General features: G+C 47.5%; 2 protein-coding genes across 5 annotated transcripts in view; both read left to right on the top strand.

The window, feature by feature from the left end:
* IL21R (interleukin 21 receptor) overlaps positions 1 to 15,328 on the top strand; it is a 53,915-nt gene extending 38,587 nt beyond the window's left edge. The window contains exon 10 of the mRNA XM_043493705.1: positions 15,318 to 15,328. The gene's annotated coding sequence lies outside the window, so the exon portion shown is untranslated. The remainder of the gene's footprint in view (positions 1 to 15,317) is intronic.
* Positions 1,044 to 16,531, top strand: LOC119862999 (interleukin-9 receptor-like). 4 transcript variants are annotated; one of them, XM_038420657.2, is made up of 9 exons: positions 1,044 to 1,839; positions 8,430 to 8,519; positions 8,933 to 9,041; positions 9,441 to 9,634; positions 10,481 to 10,617; positions 11,783 to 11,966; positions 12,480 to 12,594; positions 14,316 to 14,400; positions 15,581 to 16,531. In XM_038420657.2, exons 2-9 carry the CDS (start codon positions 8,441 to 8,443, stop codon positions 16,106 to 16,108), a joined length of 1,431 nt encoding a protein of 476 aa, XP_038276585.1. In that variant the 5' UTR covers positions 1,044 to 1,839; positions 8,430 to 8,440; the 3' UTR covers positions 16,109 to 16,531. The 4 variants fall into 4 exon arrangements, with proteins under 4 accessions (XP_038276585.1, XP_038276581.1, XP_038276582.1 ...); XM_038420653.2 differs by having other exon boundaries at positions 1,045 to 1,839; positions 8,930 to 9,041; XM_038420654.2 differs by lacking the exon at positions 1,044 to 1,839 and adding an exon at positions 2,348 to 2,823 and having other exon boundaries at positions 8,930 to 9,041.
* Positions 16,532 to 23,447: the final 6,916 nt, after the last annotated feature.

Here is a 23,447-nt window from a genome sequence, read left to right as displayed (position 1 = left end):
ATGCTCCAGTGCGGTGCTAGGGAGTGCTGGCTTCCCATCATCATGGAACACAAAAATAAGGATGTGGTCCCAGTCTCTTGGCCAAATTGCTTCTGGCCTTCCTGCTCTCCAATTGCTGTTTCAGTTGGAAACAGGAGTCTTCTGCCTGACCTGGTGTGGCCTGGGAAGGAGCTAACATGTTCCACTCTAGCCGGGGATTGCACCGAGCTCCAGTCAGGATGGTCTGTGAAGTGTTTCGGGGCACATGTGGTTAAAAAGCAGCGGCATTCCCTTGTAGAGGACACACAATGCAGGACTGGGCCAACTCCCTGGGTGAGCCCTAGTGAAGGCAGAGCAGCAGCATAGCAAGACCAAGACAATCTGTGATCACAGCAGAGGCTAAACTGCTCCACAGCTCAATTCCCATTTGGAGAATGGCCCCATGTTTTCTAACATGAATATCAAATGAAACTAGGGAGGGTGCATCAGTCTTTTACGAGCTGGCTGCAGAGCTCCTGAGTGCTGGTGCTTCCTTTTCAGCTGCACATTGGCTTAGTCATCAGAGCTCTTGGCCTTACATGGACCCCAACACCTCCAGAGTGATTCACAAGCCACAGTGATGGGGAAAGGCCCTGAACGTAGGGTCCCAAGTCCCCTCACCAGCAGAGGAAACAAAATATGTCCAGTTTCACTTTATGAAGCTCTCTGGGGCCTCCTGCTCTGAGTTCAGCTGGCTACATTTGTCTCAGGGTGACCTTTAAGAAATAGCTCCCATTTCAGAGGCACTCTGGTTTTTCATTGTCCGATTTGGAGGGTTCATGTTTAGAAAGCAAACCTGCACAATGAGCATGAGGGTGACATTTCCCAAGGAACGTGATGGTGGCCTCACTCCCCCATTAGCAGCAATGAGAGTTTTACAAGTGACATCAATGGGAGCAGAGCTAGGCCAGTGCTGAGCATGTTGGGAAATCCCACCCTAAAGCTATGTAGAGGGTGCACACACAGAGCAACATTGGGGAGCCCACTGCTACATACAGGGCTCCCATAACTAATATTCCCAACTTCTCACACACACACTCCCTGCCTGCCTCACCCTTCTGAAGTTAATGCCGCCCAAACAGATTATTGTCACGCTAAGCCTTGCTTCACTGGCTTTAATCTCTTTCTCTCAGGCTCTCCTCTGGTTGTTGTGATGCATCTCAGATACCACTGTGTAAATGACTGTGCAGGTAGCAAAGCTAACAGTAAAACTACTCCTACCAAGCCATGGTCAAGTTCTTGACTGCTTTTCTAGGTCTCAGATAAGGGAAACCCTCAATAAGCCAGAGCTCAATGTTGGGCTCGATACTTATTATTTATGCAGTGCCCAGACTTTGCTTGGTACCTTACAGAGCACAGAATAAGATAGGTCCTGGTCCATATGCTTCAGTGCTCATGGCGTACAAATGTATCTGAGCCTGGGGCATGAGGATGACAGCAGTCTCGCCACTCACACTCAGGCAGGGCTAGGAAGTGTTTTTAGGTCACTTATAAAAAGCTCTTGTACTCATTTTTTTAAAAAAAAACTCTAAGAAGATATTTTAAGTCATTCAGCAAATAGTTCAGTCTCAGTAAAGTTAACCCCTTAACGTAAATTCAGCAATTGCTCCATCACTAATGAGTAATTGCAGATGTGGCTACTTCATATCAGTCTGATAATCTCAGAGAAACTTGTCATTGGTTATTGAGACTAGCTTTAAAACAAGGCACAGTGAACTCTGCTTTATTATACCAGAACTGTTGCTGCTTGGTGAACTAACCACACACTCTAAACTATCAAGAAACAGAGGAGGCATGAAAATTGAAGTTTGATTTGTGCTGGTAAGGAGACAAGCTATTGCTGTGCTTTGTATTTTGCTGGATAGTGGTAGGAGAAATTATTGAACTAAGATGTTAACCAATAATAAATAATACTAGGTGTTCAGCTTTATAGTGTTTCTTGTACTATAAATCTGTAATGATCCAGATCATCGCTGCAATTTTGTTCCACTAGCTCCCAGAGCACAAATCTGTAGTTTGCAGCATACTGTTGCCAATAGAAGGTCAATAGAGAGTGCAAACTGCCCACTGAGAAAGAGTTTATGCTTATGCTACACCCAGGGTTGGGGCTATGCTGGAAGGAAACATCACCCCTAACAGCACATTTCTAGGGAAAACCAGCTGAGGAAAATTAAGGCAGATTAATGAATGACTAGCTACAGCTATCCGTGAGCTGGATTCTGTATAGATACCCATCTGCAGAACATGGTGTGTAATTGCTTTGTGTTATTATTGCACTATGCTTTTCACCAGTGAAAAAAGGCTTTTCACAGCCTCCAGAGTTTAGGGCTGGCAGATTTACTGCAGGCAGCTGTCACATGCATCAAGTTCTAGGAAAATGTCCCTCTGAGGTTAACGAGAGGAACAGACTAATCATTTTGGAGGGTTTGTTACTCTGTGGATATGAGAAAATCTCTATTACTTTTCCCTTTCTCCTCCCCCTCTGCACATTCTCACCCTTTATGTATGTGTGTGTGTGCGCGCATATTATTTATATACTTCTGCTTGTCAACTGATTGTGACATGTATTTTCCTGAATGAGGGAAATGCCAAGGGTGAGTTGGCCCCAGCCCTTGATTATAGCTGAGTGCCAGCTCTGCTGTGCCTACGGATCAATGTTCTTCTCCCTTCCGCTGCTATTCAGCACTGAAATGCCTGTTGCTGGTGCATCTTGAAGAAGCTTAGAGAGGATCAGAAGGTTCTGTGCAGGGAGGAGTGACCCATTTACAGCTGGGTGTTAAAGGAATCAGAGCGTTCAATGAACTGGTGAGTCCCCACTGCCTGCTCTCACTGGATTCCACTCGTGGTGCGAATTCATAGCATAGCCCTGAGAATAGTGCAGGGGCTCCAGTGGCCTCACTTTGCAGATGCGACTCCCCCAAGTTAGAGAGGAACACAATGGCCCATGTGCAGGAATTATAATGGGGAGAAATAACACTGATATTCAACAGTCAGAGCATGGCCACACAGCCCGCAGGAGGCTGGCAGACTGGGGCTACTGCGGCTCACACTACTGCTCTAAAAACAGCTGCATAGATCGTGCTTTGAAGTGTGGCTGGGGCAGGAGCTTGGGCCTTGAAGTCCACCCTGCTCCAGTCTGTACAGTGGGGGGGCTGAGAGCCATTGATAACCCTGGATAGAACGGAATCCACTTCAAGCCAAGGGGTGCGGCAGCCCACCCAGCACCCCTCATTCCAGCATCTCTGCTCTCCTCTCTTGGCTACAGAGCCCAGGTTCTAGCCCAAGCACAACTTCAAAGCGCCGTCTACACTGCTCTTTTCAGAGTGCTAGAGCGAGCCCTCCTAACCTGAGTCTGTTGACCTAGGCTGGGAGGTGCCTTCTGTAGGCTGTGTAGACATACCCTCAGTGCCCTAGCTGGGAATAGAACCCAGGAGTCCTGGCTCCCAGTACTCTCCCCTAAACAGATATTTGATATATTGCCAGTCTGCAAGTCCCTGGACTCTGCACACAATATCCCTGTGTGCGGCAAAGGGGCCGTTAGCACTTCTAAGATCCTCACCCAAACATTGCAAAGTATCATCATCCTTCTCTTTAGCAATGACCAGTGCCTGGCAGGAAGACTGCGGCGCTAATTGACACAGCCTTGTCTTCCTCAGGGTGTGATTTCTCCCCTCACTCCTAATAACGGGCAAATCCCATGGGGATTTCTTGCCAGTCACCCAGAGGTTGGTACCATTGCAGAGATGACCTTTGCCATACTGAAAATCAGCTGAGCTGCCTTGTCACGCAGTGGCCATGTGTCCCAGCTGCCCTCGTCCCACAGCCATGCTCTGCTCTTATCGCTCTGCGCTCTTGCACGGAGCTGGATGTAACAGTGGTGTTTGTGCTTCCGCCCACTGTTCACTGTCCGGTTGTGATGTTGATGCATTTTGACTGGTTGTCTTTGATTTCTGATTGGCTGTTGCTTGCCTCTTGTTTTCCTGCTGCTCTGGGTCAAACTGCCAGTGCCACTAAGAACATGTCCCTCGGTGGAATGCAGTGACGGGAGTGCTGGAAGCTTAGCATTTCATCAGGAAGCCTGTCATTTTTAGATGCCCCTGTCCTTGCTGACTGATGTTGCTGGACAGTTGCAGGGGGTTTTGTTGCCTTCACACTTCCTCACTAGGGCCCCTCTTGATGGCTTCTCTGAGATTTCCAGAGGAGCTGGCTGGCGTGGAGGAGTGTGAGTAACTCCCATGCTGCCTGGGTCTGCCGAACAGGTAGGGAAGCTTATCAGAGCAGGAGCCTTCCCATGGGATGGCCAGGACGTCTCCCCTGCGGTCAGGCTGAAAATGCCACCAATATAACCTGCCATGGTAAGGGACTGAGCAGCCCCCACAAAAACAGAACACGAGTGAGGCAGGAAAAGCTCTGCTGGGCTTCAGTTTGTGTTCTGGGTGCCAGCCTGCCCCAAAGACCGCTGTAGAGACCAGCAGCAAGGTCTCAGTGCTGCGTTCACAATGAACTGAGAGGTCAGCACTACTTGGTGATGTAGTAAGACCTACAGGGTTACCCTGTAGAGAACCTGGCAGCACACAGCCCACTACACACCAATCCCTCTTCAGGCTTGACCACTTCGTAACAGACAGACTGGCCGAATCCAGTCAGGCATGGAGACAGCAGCTTTCGCAGGAACATTTGGGGGATGGAAAAGACTTTCAGACTCTGGGCCTAAGATACCAAGGAAGTAGAAAGCTACCCCGGGGGGCCAAATTCACCACTGGGATAAGCAGGTACTAATCCACTGACCTCCATTATTATGGCCATATGTCTGTAGCCAGACGTTCTCTCAGGAAATAAGGAGAAAGTTGCGATTCGCCTTCCTCTCAAACAGGGAGTCTTGGGAAATAGCTGAGAAGCCAAGAGGCCACCCAGGCAAGCAGTGGCTCTTGTAAGGCACTTCGGGATTAAAGTTTGTGGGGGTGGATACTGCAGGTTTAAAGGCCAGAAGGGCCCACTGTGATAATCTAGTCTGACCTAGGGTGACATATTGGGGCAGAGCATGGGGTGTGTAATTGGGTCCTATACAAGACAAAGCTCCAAAAATCGGGACATCTGGTCATCCTAGTCGGACAGCCTGCATAGCACAGAACACAGACCCTCCTTCAAGTCCCCCATCCAGCTCATAACTTCTGTTTGAGTAATAGAGACTCGTTTACCAAGACGTCCAGTCTTGATTGACAAACTGAGAGTGCTGGAGAATCTCCCTCAGCCCTAGGTGAGCTGTTCCAGTGGCTAATTCCCCTAACTGTAAAAAATCTGCACCTCATGCGCTCCCCGACTCCGCCAGCCTCTGGCAGCACCAACATGGCCAGGCCTTCACAGGCCCCGCTCTCTGGGCAGGTTAGTAATAGGCACACACCAGTCCCTGAGCATGCCGAGCATCTTTGCCACTGGACACCCAGAATTCACAGACCTGCTATTCTCAAGGAACACGCCAACTTACCAGTTACACTGCAGGCTCACCGCTCCACTCAGTGCACAGCATTTAGCTGGGGTTAGAGAGAAAAACAAGACATTTATTTAACAAAGAATAAAGATTGAGAAGAAGCAAATTGAATTAAGGGAAACAAATGGTGACACATAAAATCATAACACTCTTTCTAACGCTTAAACTTAACTAACAAGACATTCTGCTGTCTCACAAAGGTTATTTTGCTCCAAATTTCTTTCCCAGCATCAAACAACCTAAACCAGCTGTGATCTTCTGTTGATACGACAAGTTTATCTGCTTGGAAGTGTAACTGGGTGTACCCTGCACTAACCCCTCCCCTATCCCCCAGCTATAGGTCCAAAGATCCATTGTCTTCACTCGCAAAAAGGATGTCCTCCTGCTGGTTTATTTCTTCTTATAAATTCCCTCCCTGGAAGGTTTCACAATCCCTTGTTAGCAATCAGCTCAGACTGTAACTGGGTGGCCAGTGTGACCTGTACAATACTCAGTTTACATGTAGCTAGACAGATAAACAGCTTTTGCCTGAAAGAATCTTGTTGAACACCTTTTGGTCACAGACCTGAAGAACATAACTTGCAGTCTATATACATAACTCCTTCCATATTATCCATACATACATTTCACAATGATGATGAGGACCAGGCTTTCAGTAGAGACCTTGTATGACACTCTTTGGTGAACTAGTATTTAGATACCAGACCCACAGGATCCCCTCAACCCTATGCACCCCACTGCCAGTTGGCACCAAGTGATCCTTGGGTCACAGCCTTTTCTGGGACGAGCTAAATAGATTGATCTTCTTTGTCTCTTGCTGCAAGGCAGGTTTTCCAGGACTCATACATTCTTTTAGTTGTTTTTTTTTGTTTGTTTGTTTGTTTTTTTAACATTTTCCAATGTTTTAACCATCTTTTTGCAATGTCGACACCAGAACTGGACACAGTATTCCACTAATGTCACATGCAGGAGTTATAACACATCCCTACTTTGGCTCAATATTCCCCACATTATCTATCCAAGGTTTACATTAGTCATCTTAGCTACAGCATTGCATTGTGAGCTCACGGTCAGTTGGTTACTTGCCTTTACCACAAGTCCATTTCTGAGTCTCTGCCTTCCAGAACAGAGGCCCCGCCACCCCAGGTGTGACCTATGGTCTTGATTTCTAGATGTGTGATCTTACTATAGCTAAATGCAAAACTCATGGTTTTTAAGTGAGCCCCACATACCCTGTGATATCTGATACAGCTAATACATTATAGAACTGACTTGAGAAGTTTTCTGACAGTAACCTAGAAATCACAGGTTTCAGAGTAGCAGCCGTGTTAGTCTGTATTCGCAAAAAGAAAAGGAGTACTTGTGGCACCTTAGAGACTAACAAATTTATTAGAGCATAAGCTTTCGTGAGCTACAGCTCACTTCATCGGATGAAGTGAGCTGTAGCTCACGAAAGCTTATGCTCTAATAAATTTGTTAGTCTCTAAGGTGCCACAAGTACTCCTTTTCTTTTTAACCTAGAAATGGGTCTCTTAATTATTCTGATCTGTGTTTGCCAGTTGGTGTGTGTGTTCAGATATGCACATGTATGTGCCAGAGTGTGTGTGCATTCCTGCAGCTTTCTGTATTTCATATTTAGTCAATCTTACAGCATTTATCACAGAGAGTCAGCACCCTGATTAGAATGATAAGGAAGAGATACTTAATCCTACTTAGCCGCCCTCGGCTGATGTCAGTTAATTATGAATTTCCTCTTGTCAGCCCCAGCTCAGAATAAGATCTGCAGCAATATATAGGGTGGTAGTGAGACATCCTCTCCCTGCCCAGGGGATGAAGCCTGATCCATTTCTTAGCATCTGCCTGTTTTATTTTCAGTGTTTCATTAAAGATAAGGGAAGCTGCAGGCAGGCAAAGGTGTAGGAAAGCGAGATTATTAGGTACACTGGCAGGTGCTGAGCTCTCTTCAGCTGTTTGCTTGATAACAGGTCCTTTAATAGCTATTTGATTTTTTTAATTAATTGGGTTTGGCTGAGTTTGCACCTTATGCTCCATTTCTCCAACACTCTGGTTACTGCACACCTTCTGGTCTTCAGACTGGTTCTCTGCCCCCTTAGAGCAGCACATGGGCTACACTAGACAATGGGCTTGTTTCCAAAGACAGGGTGACACCCACCCTGTGAGAGTTGGAAGCATCTCACAGGACACCACTAACTGCTGACTTCAGACCTGTAACCACAGATCAGGCCAATACCAACTGAGCTGAAGGACAAGGTCCTGCAAACATCGGCCTGAGCTAATGAGATGAATAGGGGGCTTAGATGGCTAAGAGAAGGGACAAATAGGAAAGAGGCATTTAAGGTGCCAAAGGAGGGTTCAGGTGAGTATGTTCACAGCAACAGAGGCTGTAGTGCTTACAGGCAGAAATGAGAAGAGGGAGAGGGAAGACAGTTGTTAGGCACTCGAGAGAAGAAGAGCCACCATTAAAGACAGACCAGTGCCTACAATGTGCGTGGTTCTTTACAGGTATCACTGTACATGGAGGGAGGTCCAGGAAGGAGGGGGGAGGAAGGAATTAAAAGCATCATAGAAATTAGAGCTGGAGAAGATTTAACTGGGACTTGGTCCTGCTTTGAGCAGGGGGTTGGACTAGATGACCTTCTGGGGTCCCTTCCAACCCTGATATTCTATGATTCTAAGATGTCGTAGGCCGTGTAATTCCTGCAGTGCAGCCTGTGCTCTCAATTCCTTTGGCTGCAGCATGTTAGCTGCAGGGAGGAGGGCAGTTCCGGGGCTATGCCATGCCTTTCAGGGGCAGGGGTTGGGCCAGTCCCAGCTCCAGCATGGAAAGATGATTGACACACTCTGCATGTTGCCATAGAGACACCCAAAGCCCTTTCTACTCGTAACATACTTTGTATTTCAGACACATTTACAATGGGAAAGGACATCTGGCGAGTGTGCCTCCAACTCTGCTTTATTGCCATTGTGTTCTCCAGAAGAGAGGAAGGAAGAGGTAAGGGGGAGAGGAGATTGGGGGCCTCTCTCTTACACTCACTCACTCTCTCTCTCTCTCTCCCTCCCTCCTCCCCACTCCAGGAACTGAACAAGTCAGAGGGCAATATGGGGCCCAGGGATCAGGGAGTTATTATTTCCCATCCCCAACAATATGCTGGGCAGCTAAGAGAGCAGGTAAACTGCACACATGCGCCCTGCTCCCAAGAGTTTACAGTCTCATTTCATACAATAAAGGGCCAGCTAAACAGTGTGGTGGGGCTGGGGGGAAGCTAGATCTGTCCCAGTAATAAATGGCAAGGCTAGTGCACAGCATCGCTGATGTATCGGGGTTTGGAGCCCAAAGGGAGGCTGTTGGCATTAAATAACAAATGGAGTTAATTTCTGAAAATCTCGGATCTCCTTCCTCAGCAGAATTTCCTGGCAACCTGAGCTGCCTGAATAACTACCTCTACCGAGTAGACTGTACATGGGAGACAGACGGGAGAGTGGGGGATGGACCCTTTCACGTGCATTTCACAAAGTAAGCTCAATGCATGCTCACTGTCTGCCACACTGGGGCTCTGGGTCAGACAGGAGGGCAAGCAGAGTAACAGGGCAGGCAGAGCTCTCTGGATTCCTTGGCTCTGAACTCTCCCCAACAGTCAAATCCTAGTGGTGTCCTCCACATCCTCACTTGTTGGCTTGGCTTTCACCTGCCATCCCTTTTCAGGGCAGACATATAAGGCACTTGCTGGAGCCCAGGACTGCATTTCTTGCATTTACACACTGGGAAGACCCCAGTTCTATGAGCCCTGTGCAAAGTGACTCTCCTGTGTGGTGACTGGCACTCCCACAAATAACTAAGGCTGAACTCTTAAAGTAATTAAACCCATTATTCTCTCCAGTATAAGACAAAATTTCAGCCCCTTGGTTATTCTAGCGCCGTCATGCTGGATGAGAATTACAGCTGCACACTGACTGCCAGAGACGAGCTGCACAGCCAGCATCACTGCACAATGAACATGGCGGAGAGGTTCACGCAGCAGGACAATTACAGCATCTCGCTACAAGGCGGTTTCTCTGGGAGGAATCGTACATACATTGCTTTCCCAGAATATGAACCCAGTCTGAACAGTGAGTACCACCCATTGCAGCTATGGGACAGGGGCCAGCTGATCCCTTTGGAATGAGAGTGTTTGGCCTGTGAAGCTCATTGAAGAGTGAGACTTGAGTGGCAGCAAGTGAGACTGATGGGGATGCAGAGCCCCCACCCTTGGGCAGCATGGCCTGTACTTGTTATATAGGGGGGCAGCCCATCATGCCCCTCAGGACTCTCTCTAGGTCTCTTATTCTTCCACATGCACCCCAGCCCATCCTTAGGGGTCATTCTGCCACCATCCTCCCTTGCTTTGCTATCTGCCTTGGGCAACATCCATCAAGCCATCACTGCAGTTTGAGCCCTGGGGGCTCCCCCTGCTGACAGCAGCACTGTTTGCTGGGATAGAGGAAGGACTGGGGAGCCTTGGGAAAGGTGAACAATGGGCCTGATTCTCAGCCCCACTAAGACCACTTCACAATGCACAGTGTCACAGAGGGGTCAAAGCTCCCTAAAGGGGATAAAGAGGATTTTCTCAGTTGGAAGGAAGCCTGTTTTGCAGTGGCCCCTCTGGTCTCTGTCCCCAGCACAGAGCATGTCCGTGCGTGTTCCTGGTAGGGAGGGCTAGAGCATAATCTGTTTTGTGATCCCTTGCTGGCATAGCAGTCCCTCAGGGTCCGTTATAGTTGGTGTTACATTACAGAAGCCCTGTGGCTGCTTTAACTTGCACTGGGGGCTTATTTGGTCTCCTGCTGACCCCAGGATCATGGGATTGGTAGAACCACATTTATGTCCCCTAGCTGTGAGCAGCCTAGAACTATGCTCTGTGTTCTGCACGTCTCTCAAAGCCAAGTGTTTGGAATAATTCCTCTCTCTGTTTCCAGTTAAGTGTGATCCCCCCTTCAACCTGCAGAGCAACATCAGTGCCAGTAAGTGCCAGCTCTGGTGGAGTGTGCCATGGAGTCTAGAGAATATTCTTCAGTATGAATTGGAGTATAAGGAACACAACACATCCTGGGAGGTAACTATACCTGCTCTCAGCCTGGAGGAGCTATACACAGATGCCTGCTACCACAGTTCAGAGCAACTCCACTTGTGTTCCCCATCCGTGGCCCACCAAGGGCACCCAGACTAGGCTGCCAGCTCCTTAGGCATCACCTCTCTTGGGCAGAGACCTGTGTCTCTCTCCCTACTGACCAGGGGTTTTCTAGTGAGTCTGCATTGTTTCCTGCTAGCACTGTGATACTCCCAATAAGCCATTCTTCCTAAACAAACCAGCATCTACACTTTGCTTTTTCTCCAGAAGCTATGAACAGCTGTAATTGCCCACAGTCCTTACAAAGCAAGCACATTTATTCTTCAGGTAAAAGCATTACAGAGAAAACATATTAAAACGATCAAAGAACCTATATGCATGCTAAAATGCTTACCAGAGATCACCGCCCTCCACCCCCAACTCAAGAAGGACTCTGGTAAGAGCCTGTTCTTCCAGCCCCACCAAGGGGTTTTTCTGTGGTTACTAAGTCACAACAGCTTTAGCACAGAACTAGCCTCCCCATGAATGGGTCTGTCCTTCATTTATACAGCTTGGGCCATTGATCCAGAAACTTCAGGAACAGGTGATCACCCTTCTTAGGGTGCAGCCAGAGGCAAGAAATTTGCATTCAGCTCCTCCTAGAGATTCCCAAGGCAAATCACTTGACACTGTCTGTCCCCAAAGTCCATTCTTGTCTGGCAGGTTCAGTAAAGTCAGTGGCATGTCCCCCCTCCGGCTCTTACACAGAGGTGCGGCCAGGTGGGTCTGCATGTTGCCCTGTCCGCAGGCACTGCCCCTGCGGCGCCCATTGGCTGTGGTTCCCAGCCAATGGGAGCTACGGGGGTGGCGCCTGGGGCAAGGGCAACATGCGGAGCCCCCTGGCTGCCCCTAAGCTTAGGAGCCGGAGGGAGGACATGCCACTGCTTCTGGGAGCCAGAGCACACGCAGAGCAGGGCAAGCCCCCAACCCCGCTCAAGGGCCAGATTAAAATGTCTGAAGGGCCGGATGCAGCCCCCCCAGGCCATAGTTTGCCCACCTCTGGATTAGCACCTAAGAATGTAGAGTCAGGATTGGGGAGCTGTCAAATTGTTCAGAGTACCAGCCCTTTATTGTATGTTGCTAATAAGAGTTATTTCTTAATAATTTTCAGCAGGCACAGCACAAACAGCTGTTCAACTCAGTGACAAAGGTAGAAATCGAGGCCCTGGAGTTTGAAGCAGGCATCATTTATACTGCGAGAGTTCGCTGCAAAACTTCCCAAGCAGAGGAAGGTTATAAAAGTCAGTGGAGTGAGTGGAGCCAGACAACTGAATTTCAAAGAGCAGCCCCCCCAGGTGCAAAGAACGTTGTTTTGTCCCATTTTGTTTCATATGAGCCCTAAAGTCACTTTTTAAAAAAGAGAGAGAGAGAGAAAAAGAGACACTCTGGGAAATGGAGGGGCTGTCAGGAACAGGTTCATGGATCAAGAACAATGTCTTCCAGCCTTTTATAGTCAAGTCACTTTCTTTCAAGGTTTTAATAGCTTCTGCTTGGTTCATTTGCATTGCTTGTTTGTTTAAGAATTTGGATAGAATTCCACTCTTTATACGTAAAAGCGGCAAAGAGTCCTGTGGCACCTTATAGATGAACAGCCATATTGGAACATGAACTTTTGTGGGTGAAGTGGGTATCTGACGAAGTGGGTATTCACCCACAAAAACTCATGTTCCAATACGGCTGTTCGTCTATAAGGTGCCACAGGACTCCTTGCCGATTTTACAGATACAGACTAACACAGCTACTCCTCTGATACTCTTTATATGGTCATTTGTGAGTTGATTCTGTTAATGGAATAATTCTTTTTATAGGTTTTTTACAGGTGCCCAAAAAGTTCTTTCACAGAAGCATGATACAGATTTTGTTCATTCCTCTATGTCTTGGTGTCATACTCTACATAATTTTGAACTTCAAGCTTTCCTCAAGGTACGTTATTATCCTTTGCACAAGCCCTGGCTGCCTTTTCTAGTTTAATGTAGCTTCTAGTTTTAAAGTTTAATGAGTGTGTATATCATGTGTCCACACATCAGGGCTGCTTCTTGCCTCTGCACCAGAGTCAGGTCTTTGAATGGTATGGGCTCAGAGGAATGTGCTCTGCAAACATTCCCGAACATGCTGTCTCCACCTGCTTGCAATAGTTAGTGAACCAAAACTCAGAGTAGAGGGCGCAGGGTGCACTGCTGGGATCCTAAACTCAATCAAGGAGCATAGCTGAGACTATGCAGAGTATTTACGGTTAAAAGAATTTAAAACTTTGTGCCAATTTGCCTAGATGTAAAATAAGGGTGACTGGTATGGAGCATTGGCTATTGATGATCAATCTGCAATCAACATTTAGATCTTCCCTGGCTGGACTCCTGCCAAGGGGAACTACACTAGCCAGTGTGTGAAGTGCCCTTGTGACTAAGTTTCTGTGTTTCTTAAGTTCTGAGCAGAGCAAAGGACCGGGGGTAACAGGGAAAAAATGGCTCAAACTTCCAGCTGTCACAGCCCAACACATGGGAGCTCTGAGATGGAGCTCTATGCAGGGACGGGGGATCTACCTGGGCAATGTCCAGAGTTGCATGAAGGTGCTGGAATGCAGGGCTGAATCTGGCCTGGGTTAGTAGCAGTGGGGAAAGGTGTAAGGACCCAAGCACTAGAACATACATCTAAAGAACCTGGGGCAGCTGCTATTCCCACAGTGCCACCAGGAGGCCCTGTAGAGGTACAGCAAGGGAGCACTGTGGAGAGTAGGTGCCACAGGACGTATCGCCCATGAGACCTAGAGAGACAGTACTCTGCTGCCCTCTGATTGGCCAAGTGCACCTGCTTAACCCCAGGGTTTTTCCCAGGAATTTGTCTGGGCAGCCACACAGACTTTGGCTTGCTGCAAGGCCAGACTTTGCCTCATCTTCTGGTCTCTGAGTCCAGTCTGACTCCGATATTGATTCCCGCCCTCAATTCTAACCCAGTACTGCCTCTGATCTTTGACCCCTGCCTGACTCTGGTCCTGACTCTTTTTTATGGGGCCTGTCCTTGCAATTTCTCCAACTCCGGCCTGATGACTCCCATCCTGGGTGGGCAGACTTCAGCACAGCTGTGATCACTAGGAAAACCTCCTACACACAGCTGTGCTGAGGTCTGCCCACCCAGGAAGCCTTTTTCTAACGGCTTTTCAGATGGCAAAAGGAATAGTGCAGGATTATGCACTTTAAATTTAATAAGACTAGTACTTCTGTAAGATGCTTCATTCCTGGAAAGGTTATGAGGTGATTTAGATCAAACAGTTGCTGTAAAATGCCCTGCCAGCTGAATTCATACAAAGGGAACAGTTCAGACAATTCTCTAATACTGTTATATTGCAACATATATTAAGACTAAGAAACCTCGAAGGAGTCTGCATTGAGGACTTGCAAACATACATTTTATCCTTCTGGACTTCAGTTGTCTTCAGATAGTCTGCACTGTTGATATTAAATGCACATACATAGCTGTGTAGCCATGCACAGACAGATGGCAGGAGCCATATGAAATGTGCCTTTCCTGGAGTCTTTCCAGAAGAAAGTTAAGTGTTTTGGTTTAATCTTTCGCAGTGTGCTGCGGGGTTGCGATAGAAGATGGAACATTTATCTAGATTTGATAGCAGTGTCATTGTTTTTCCACAGGGCAAAGAACATCTTCTGCCTGAATGTTCCCACCCCAGCTGCTTTCTTCCAGCCTCTCTACACCTTACACAATGGGAATTTTAAGGTATCCTTCCCCTCAATGTGGGAAGGTGGCTTGTGGGTTCTCATCGCTGCTTCCACTAACTGGCCTCACCAGGCCCATTCTGACACAGGGTTTTAGTCTGCCTGGAAGTTCCTCATTCTCCACTCAAACACCTGCCTCCATATTCCTCCTGCTCCATCACCAACCTCCTCTCCATCTAGGAACGAAGCCCTCCCATCCTGAGCATCTTCCAGTCACTACCTCCCTTCCTTTATACACCACCAAGCTTGCCCAATCCCCACTGGACCTTCCAGATCAAACCCACAAATGCTGCTATCAGGCTTTTCCTTGCCGAGCCAAAGAACTGCAGGAGAATCAGTCAGACCAGACTATCCGGGGACAGCCCACCCATACTGTCCTGTTAAATCCAGCTGCTCCTACTCCATGCACTGAGGGGGCATAAGCAGGGAGAGACACTACCCCTTTATGGTCAGAAGTACAGGATCCTTTTCCTTTTACCTGAAATCTGGTCACCCTAGCCCAGGGGAACTGAAGTCCTGATTTTATAGGGACAGTCCCAATTTTAGGGTCTTTCATATATAGGTTCCTATTACCCCCCCACCCCCATCCTGATTTTTCACACTTGCTGTCTGGTCACCCTACCCTGAGCCAGCATCAGCCTTGTCTCCTTCCTCCATTCTCTCTCCATCCCTGCCTGTGCTGGGGGCTGGCTGGTTTTGGGTGAGCTTTGTTGCTACCTCATAGGATGTCAAGTCCCTTGTCCCCCTATGTTGAGGCCCTCTGGGTAAATTAGAACTTACTCTGACAGCCAAAAGTTGCAACAGGATCCAGTGCCTGGCAGGTGCAAAATCAAAGCCTAGGAGCATTTCCCGCCTCAGTAGTGCAGTTGCCTTTTTCCTTATCCCTTCCCTGCTTCCCTTTCTACATACCAACTGGAGATGCTGCTTGCTCCCTGTCCCCCAGGGAGCCAAGATAGCAGAGGCTGCTCAGGGTCTGGCTCAGGAATGAAAGCTTGAAGGTCATCAAAACTTCCATCAGAGAAAGCAGGGGCCTTATTCTCCACTCCATTACTTGAGGTTCACTCAGTGGAGTTGCACTGATGTAGAACTGAATCTAGCCCCTGGTCTGCACTGCAAATTTTCCTTTCCTTTGCAAATTCTGCCTCTCCCCACTAAACAGTATTTACTATTCCTTGCTTCAGGACTGGATTGGACCTAAGGAGACATGTGGCCAGCTCAGAAGAGATGACGATAACAACCCAAGCAAAGTGACTATGGATGGAGTTCCTGGTCTAAGTGCTCATGATGTCATTTCCCAGCTCTCCTTCAAGTCATTGTCAAAGACCAAAATGATTCCTCAGGAGGACCCTTGTGGCCCTGCCTCTAGGCCCGACCAGCAGTACCTCCGGAGCAGGTATGTGAGTGTGGAAGAGGTGGAAGCCAGGCTGCCATCATTGTTCCTACAAAACCACACCGATGACGCAGGTGCCCTGGACTTCTCTGAAAGAAGCGAAACCAACCTTGGCAGCCCAGACATGAGTGGGAACCATCCTCCATATTTACGGGACGGTCAGGGTGACTTCTTTATGCCACAGGAGTCTCTGGAGCTGGAAAGTTTGTCCTTCTGTAGTAATGACTATTGCACCTTGTGTGGCAGTTACTCCGCAGGTGGTCCAATTCCTGCTGCACTGCTACAGCTCACCGAGGAGGATGGTCAGGTCAAGCATTAGAATGATGGGAATGACAGACTCTCACTGAAAGCTGTTGCATATACAAATCACCAGGTCTGCCACATCCACCAGCTGGACCATCTGAACCTCTTGTGCAGTTACAGGCTCTATTAAATTTTGGGCCAGATCTGGAGATCCTTTCTTAAAAGCAAGTTATGTCTAGTCCCGGCACAGTTGGCCCAAAGAGGGCAGGCACAAGCAGCCCCCTTCTCTTGCTGCCCCCCTCAGTGCGGGGGCTGAGCACAATCACAGTTTCTGTGACCAGGTGAGCTAGGTCTGTACCAACCTAGCAACATGCTAGGCTCCCCAAGAGAGGCTGGACCATGTCTTTCCCCCACACCAGCCATGGAGCTGACTGGTAGCAGAACTCCTCATGCACCCTCTGGAGGGATGTAACAGAAGGCACACCCTCCCTTTGTGCCTCCCTGAGGTCCAGTGGTTCCCAGATATCCCCTGGGGCAGAGAAGCGCTGCACTGCCCCCAAAGCACCTCCCTAACTGCAGCTCTTACTAATCAACCACCCAGTGGCTTCATATTCGTACCCCAGACAGAGCTCCTGCTGTCCTGAGATCAGGGTGAAGTCAAACATTAACAGCAAACCCTGCACCAGGCTTACACACATTTCAAATATGGTGTCACTCTTAGAACCACGTACAATGCTTGATGAAAAACAATGCTCTTTCAGTGATGGACACTAGTGAGATGCTGCATTTTCTGCTCATTTTAAACTGCACCTGAGTTCACAGGCATGCCTGGGTCCAATACTTTAATGTCTTTATTATACTGTGTTTTGCTGTTTATGAGCCTGGTAACTTTCTAGCTTACATTAAACCCAGTGCGTTGCTTATGACTTGAAAAGATTTATTTAAAAACACACTATGAGCCACTGGGCTGATTCACCATCTGGGGAGGGTGGAATCACACCCCAAACAATGGGGCTCAGGCTTTTCTTAGGTAATCCCATTATCCAGGCACTGCTGCTAAACAAGGATTCTGCTTTGGGAGACCTTCATTTTGTAGGGAAAAGCAGCCCTGGAGTCCAGACTCCATGGCCCATTTACTCCTTGGTGCCTTTTCTGAGACAGCCACTGATGGTGCCAACTGGGGCCTGTTTTTTAAATGCTCTAATCAGGAGGTTTTTCTTAAACCCTGTCTCAGATTAGGAGATTAGCATGGCCCACGGGCCTCCTGCTGTCAATTAGATTTTTTAATCTTAATTTTAAATAGCACAAGGGGGGCCCAGGCATGCCTTTTACAGTTCACAGCTGTTCATCGTCCAGGGAGAGGGTGGGAATTTGATGCAGTCCTAACACTCTTTTTATCATTTCTCCAAACTCAGAAGTGGTAGGTAAGGTCCCACAGGAAGAAAAGCTAAGGGGTAAAAGAGTTCAGGAGCACTGGCAATATTAAAGACAAAACAGCAAGCTACCCCAGGGTGAAGGAAGGATAGGAAGAGGCCAATATGGCTCCATGAGGAGCACTTTAATGAACTGAAAATCAAAAGGAAATCCCACAAAAGTGAAAACTTGGACAAATTGCTAAGGAGGAGGACAAAAGAACAGCACAAGCACATGGGAACAAAATCAGAAAGGCAAAGGCATAAATGAGTTACATCTAGCAAGGGACATAAAAGGTAATAAGAAGGGGTTCTTTAAACTCAGGAGCAAGAGAAACTAGGAGGTGTATCTACAGGGTGCATCTATTGGGGTTCCATGGGGGTCAGTCCTGAGTCTGGTACTATTCACCATTTTAATTAATGACTTAGATAATTGAGTGGAGAATCATACAATCGTGGGACTTGAAGGGACCTTGAGAGATCATCTAGACCAGTCCATGCTCTCACATCTTTTGGGATGCTTGGTTGTGCCATAGGTCTGGTTGCTAGACCATAATCATGGAAAAAAGAGGAAGCAACAGTAATACCCAGCCAACTTGAGGAAAGATTTTTATTTGATGCTTTGTGGTGGGCAGTGGCATTCGACCAGGGTCTTTCCTTATTTATCAATGGTTTGATCCTCCCCTGCCTCAGAATATAGCCAAGGTACTTCATCTCTATGCAACTGAGCCAGCAGTTGGTCATGAGTCCCAAAGCCCTAAGGGACTGGAGTATCACTTGGACACCTTGGAGGTGGGGTAGACCGCTCCATCATCGAGGCATGTGGCAGCATATGCTCAGTGGGGCAGAAGTGTCTGAAATGTCACAGGAGTGCCATGGAGCCTAAATGGAAGGGTCCGGAAGTGGTACAGACCGGAGGGCATGGCACATGTAGTTAACTCCTTGGACTCAGATGCTAAGGGGTTCTAACCCTAACCCTGGTCACTTGCCCACCAATCAAACCTCATGGGCCACCTCTGACTCCTATGAGCATCTCAAAAGGCCCTTGCCACTTTGCCAGCAGTTTGCTATCTGCAGAGGGGAGCAGCAAGAGACTCCTACCTCCTAACGGGATAGGGTTCTCCTGGACACTTCTATTCTACTGTTGTTCCTGGGTGTGCTGTGCTATTCACAGGTTCTCCCTGACAAAGCCCCCTACCAAATCCAGTCTCTCTCTCTCTCATCTTGAGACCATAGTGGATCATTTTCTGGCTAGTGATGCCTTGTTCCTGCCAAGACTCCTGTAAAAGATCCAGTGTCCCCCGGGTTTGTTGGACATCCAGCAATTCATAGGGTGAAAAGCCAGTGGAGGATTGTGGAACCTCCTAGATTGCAAACAACAAATACAGGAGCATTTTATCCCAATTCCAGGCTTCCCTAGTTACGAATTTTCACAACAGCTGCCTTAATGTGCTGTGAAACCCACGCTACTAGATCATCTGTTTGTGGGCATTAGACAGGAGATTTTTACCGAGAGAGAGTTTTCAGGAGAGCCAAACTCTCTCATATTAACTGGGATGTGAAGGCTGTGCCCTGACCAGTCAGGAGAACTTGTGGAAAGCCCACTCCAGCAAATACTTCCATTCACTTGGTTATTGTCTGTGATGTTGCTGAGTGCAGGGGCTTCAGCTTCAGGTACTGAGTGGCATAATCTTCAATCATCAAAATAAATAGATACTGCTTGAGCTCGGTTCCCGGGGCCCTATGAGGTCTTCCCCAATCCTACCAAAAGGGGTGCTCACCAAAGGAAGAGGGCCTAAGGAGGTCCTGTGGTCCAGCTGGGGGCCCATCAGTTTGGCATTGCAGACAGGATTCACAATAATCTTTAATGTCAGGATAAACTGTGGGCTAAAAGAACTGGGCCATTATCCTCTTTTGGATTTGTTCCACTCCCAAGTGACCAGACCATGGCACATCATGGGCAAATTTTCACACCTGGTTTTGATACAACTTGGGGTCCAAGAGTTGGGTTTGGCAGGCTCTGGTTTGTTTATCCTGGACCACTCACACCCAGAAATCCCTTTTTCACTCAAAATGGGGGTAGTCAGTGTTTTGGGCAGGATTAACCAGCACTTCATTTCCACCAGCCATATAGTGGCCTGAAAACTGGTCCTCTTTCTGTCTTGGGATGAAGTTCAGACCCTGTGTAAGAGCAGTGGGTTGCCCCAAGGGGGAGGCTGTTCATATGGCCATTCCTCAGGAGGCTCCAAACTACACGGCACTCTGTGTACCTTTCCCAGTCTCTTTTCACAGACCCTTTGGGCCTTGAGTGCCTCCCTTCAGACCCAACACTGTTCCTGGCATGACTTTGCTTTGGGGCCAACCAGCTTGCAGTTGGAAGAGAAGAAAATTTCTTTCGGCCTAACTTTTCCTTGGGTCTCTAAATTGAGTGCCAACCTCCTGGCCACCCTCAGAAGGCTGGTTATAAGTCCCCAGTCCTGGTTCAATACAACTGGGTAAGCAGGTGTCAGGTTACAGCAATTGACATTTCACCCTATCAACACCCCCACAGTTAATCTGACTTTAGCCAGAGGGTAGGGCAGATTGTCCCTATGAATACGTGCTACATATATCCATTTGGCCCCTTTTAGAGCTTGGGAGCTATCGATTGCTCTTGTATGAATGTCTACCTTGAACCCGAGTCAATCAGGTCCAGCACCTCAGTCCCCGCCATTGTAACCAGGACTACTTAGGCCTTCAGCACAAGGTTTCTAAGCAACAGTCATAGGCATAGTTGCATTGTATATTGGGGCAATCTTTGTACCATTTACCTTCCTCCCCCAAATAAAACCAATTAGGGACCTCCCTTTCTTCTCAGCTGGGACTCTGTCAGCTGGCCCACAGCCAGGTGCAGGTTCCAATCCCAGGGAGCACCATGAGTTCATCCTATGGTCCAAAGCAGCCCTTCCCAAGGGGTCTCTTGGAGCTTGGGCCCCCTTCCCTATTGGAGCTGAGCCATGCACATTCGAGTTCCCCAGTTTTCCTGGAGTCTCACACTCTATTTCAGCCTCCAGGAAATTCACTATGAGGTGTACTGCCTCCTCCAGGTGAGACTCTTGGTGGCAGCAGACCCACTCCTTGGACCTCACTGGGAGAATTTGGTAAAATCGTTCTGACATCACAAATTGCACAATTTCCAGTGGAGAACAAGTCTCTGGTTTCAGCCAGTGAGAACAAAAATTTAAAAGTCCTGGGGGCTACAGCCCTTAGCCAGGACTCTAGAGTGAATGGTTCACATTGGAATAACCGACAACAGCCCTCTTCACTAAGTCCCAGGTGGTCTAGTACGGTGGTTTTGAGTGTCCCATCATCCTTTGCCTCCTCTACTCCAGGGCATGATACTTAGCCTGGGCCTCTCCTGGCAGATAGGGGCCACTAAGATCACACCCTTTGACCCGAAGCCACAGGTATACCCCAGCCACTTGCTATAAAGTCTCTAGGAAGGCCTCAAGAGCATCTTCTGGCCCCATTTTTGAGAAGACTCCTCCATCACCCATAGTGAACTGAAGCACCCCCACCTACCTGAGGGCTCCGATTCTCTGAGGTTAATAGATGAAGTATAAACTGCTGCCATTCCTCCTGCTGCTTTTGTTGGAACTGTTGTTGTAACTAGAGTTGCTGCTGCGTCAGAATCTGCTGTTGCGGTGGTCCTCTCATTGCTGTTCTAGATGCTGTTGTTCTCCCATCCATTTCAACACAGCTTCAGGAGCCATTCTTTTTCTAGGCAGTGGTAAACTCTGCTCGTGTTCTTCACCTGATATAATTTGGTGGGGCTGTCGACTGGCTTGGTAACAAAACAGTCAGCCACACCCAGCTCTGGTTTAGCCTTCAGCATAGGCTCTTTTATTCCTCTACCACACAGAGGCAAGAAATATCGACAAGTAACAAAAACAATAGTCGTAATCTGGACTAGTACTACAGGGTACGCTACCCACAGTGGCTCAAGGGTCACAGCCCTCCCTTAGCCTCAGGGGGACCACAAGATCTACCTGCCCTGTTACAGCCTTTCACTACTACTGCTGCTGCTCAGAAAAGTGTTTGTTTGCCTCTCCTACTTCCCTGCTTATATAGATGAGTCTTTCCTTATATTCTGCAGCTGAGAATCAGAGCCACTCATTAGCTGCTGCTTATCTGTATTAGCTGGTTCCCGACACATACCTGCTGGGCTTCTCCTGGCCTTAGGCCCCTGAAGGAGCAGACTGCCCTGCTACAGTTATGGAGCAGACAGCAGCAGAATTTATACATCATCTGCCTCTTTGGAGCAAAGGAGGAGTTGAAGATGACCCCCAGTTTACAGGACTGAGTGGCAGACAGGTTGGTGATGTTGTCAGCAGTGACAAAGAATGGGATGAGCATAATGGAATCCAGAGTAAAGGATTCACACACAAACACACACACAAAGTTCCTCTGAAAAAGAAAAATGCCAGGAACAAGGACAGGCCACTAATGCGTTTGCACAAGGGCCTGGCTCAGGGATCTGAGGGGAAACAAGAGGCTGAACCCAGAATGGAAAACTGCTGTGGTTCTTTTACAAATTAGCCTGAAAGTGGCATTAACAGTGTTGTCTGCCACAAAGTGCTGAAATACCAGGGCAGCCAGCGAGACTATCAGCACAGAAGGTCTATTTTTTAAAATATGCGTGAATAATTCTTGTGATTTGCAGTGATATCCAGCATCAAACATTGAGATTCTGGGAAACAAAATGGAAAATGTTCTTGCTCGGACATGGGCACAGACACACACACACACACACACGCATGTGCGTGCACACATACTCCACAGACCTGAAGAAAAATCCTAGCAGATTTTACCAACATTTCCCATATATTTTTGTCCCTCATCTCAGTCCAGTATAATCCCCCAAATCTCTGCTAATGATGTCACTTCAGTTAAAGCTCTTTGGCAACAGAATCAAGCTGACCTTTAACAGGTGCTATTGTGAAATAGGTTTCAGAGTGGTAGCCGTGTTAGTCTGTATCAGAAGAAAGAACAAGGAGTACTTGTGGCACCTTAGAGACTAACAAATTTATTTGAGCATAAGCTTTCATGGGCTAAAGCGCACTTCATCAGATGCATGCAGTGGAAAATACAGTAGGAATATATATATATGTGTGTGTGTGTGTGTGTGTGTGTGTGTGTGTGTGTGTATATGTATATATATATATATATATATATATATATATATATATATATATATATATATATATATATATATGTGTGTGTGTATATTCAGAGAACATGAAATATATACAGAGAACATGAAAAAATGGGGGTTGCCATACCAACTCTTAATGAGACCAATCAGCAGGAGAAAAAAAAACTTTTGTAGTGATAATCACTTGATTTCTGATTTGAGATTGCTGGTGAGTATATGCTTTATTCACCAGCAACCACACAACAAAAACACTAACCCAGGAACCTATCCTTTCAACAAAGCCCATTGCCAACTCTGTTCACATATCTATTCAATGAACACCATCATAGGACCTAATCACATCAGCCACACTATCAGAGGCTCGTTCACCTACACATCTACCAATGTGATATATGCCATCATGTGCCAGCAACGCCCCTCTGCCATGTACATTGGCCAAACCGGACAGTCTCTATGCAAAAGAATAAATGGACACAAATCAGATGTCAAGAATTACAACATTCAAAAACCATTCTGAGAATACTTCAACCTCCCTGGACATTCAATTACGGACCTAAAAGTTGCAATTATTCAACAAAAAAATCTTCAAAAACAGACTCCAACGAGAAACAGCAGAACTGGAATTAAACAGCAAACTGGACACCATTAAATTAGGCTTGAATAAAGACTGGGAGTGGATGAGTCATTACATTAACTAAGGTTTCAGAGTAGCAGCCGTGTTAGTCTGTATTCGCAAAAAGAAAAGGAGTACTTGTGGCACCTTAGAGACTAACAAATTTATTTGAGCATAAGCTAAAAACTATTTCCCC

Source organism: Dermochelys coriacea, chromosome 10 (assembly GCF_009764565.3).
Source record: "Dermochelys coriacea isolate rDerCor1 chromosome 10, rDerCor1.pri.v4, whole genome shotgun sequence".
NCBI classification, from domain to species: Eukaryota; Metazoa; Chordata; order Testudines; family Dermochelyidae; genus Dermochelys; species Dermochelys coriacea.
This window is presented reverse-complemented; position numbering and strand designations above follow the sequence as displayed.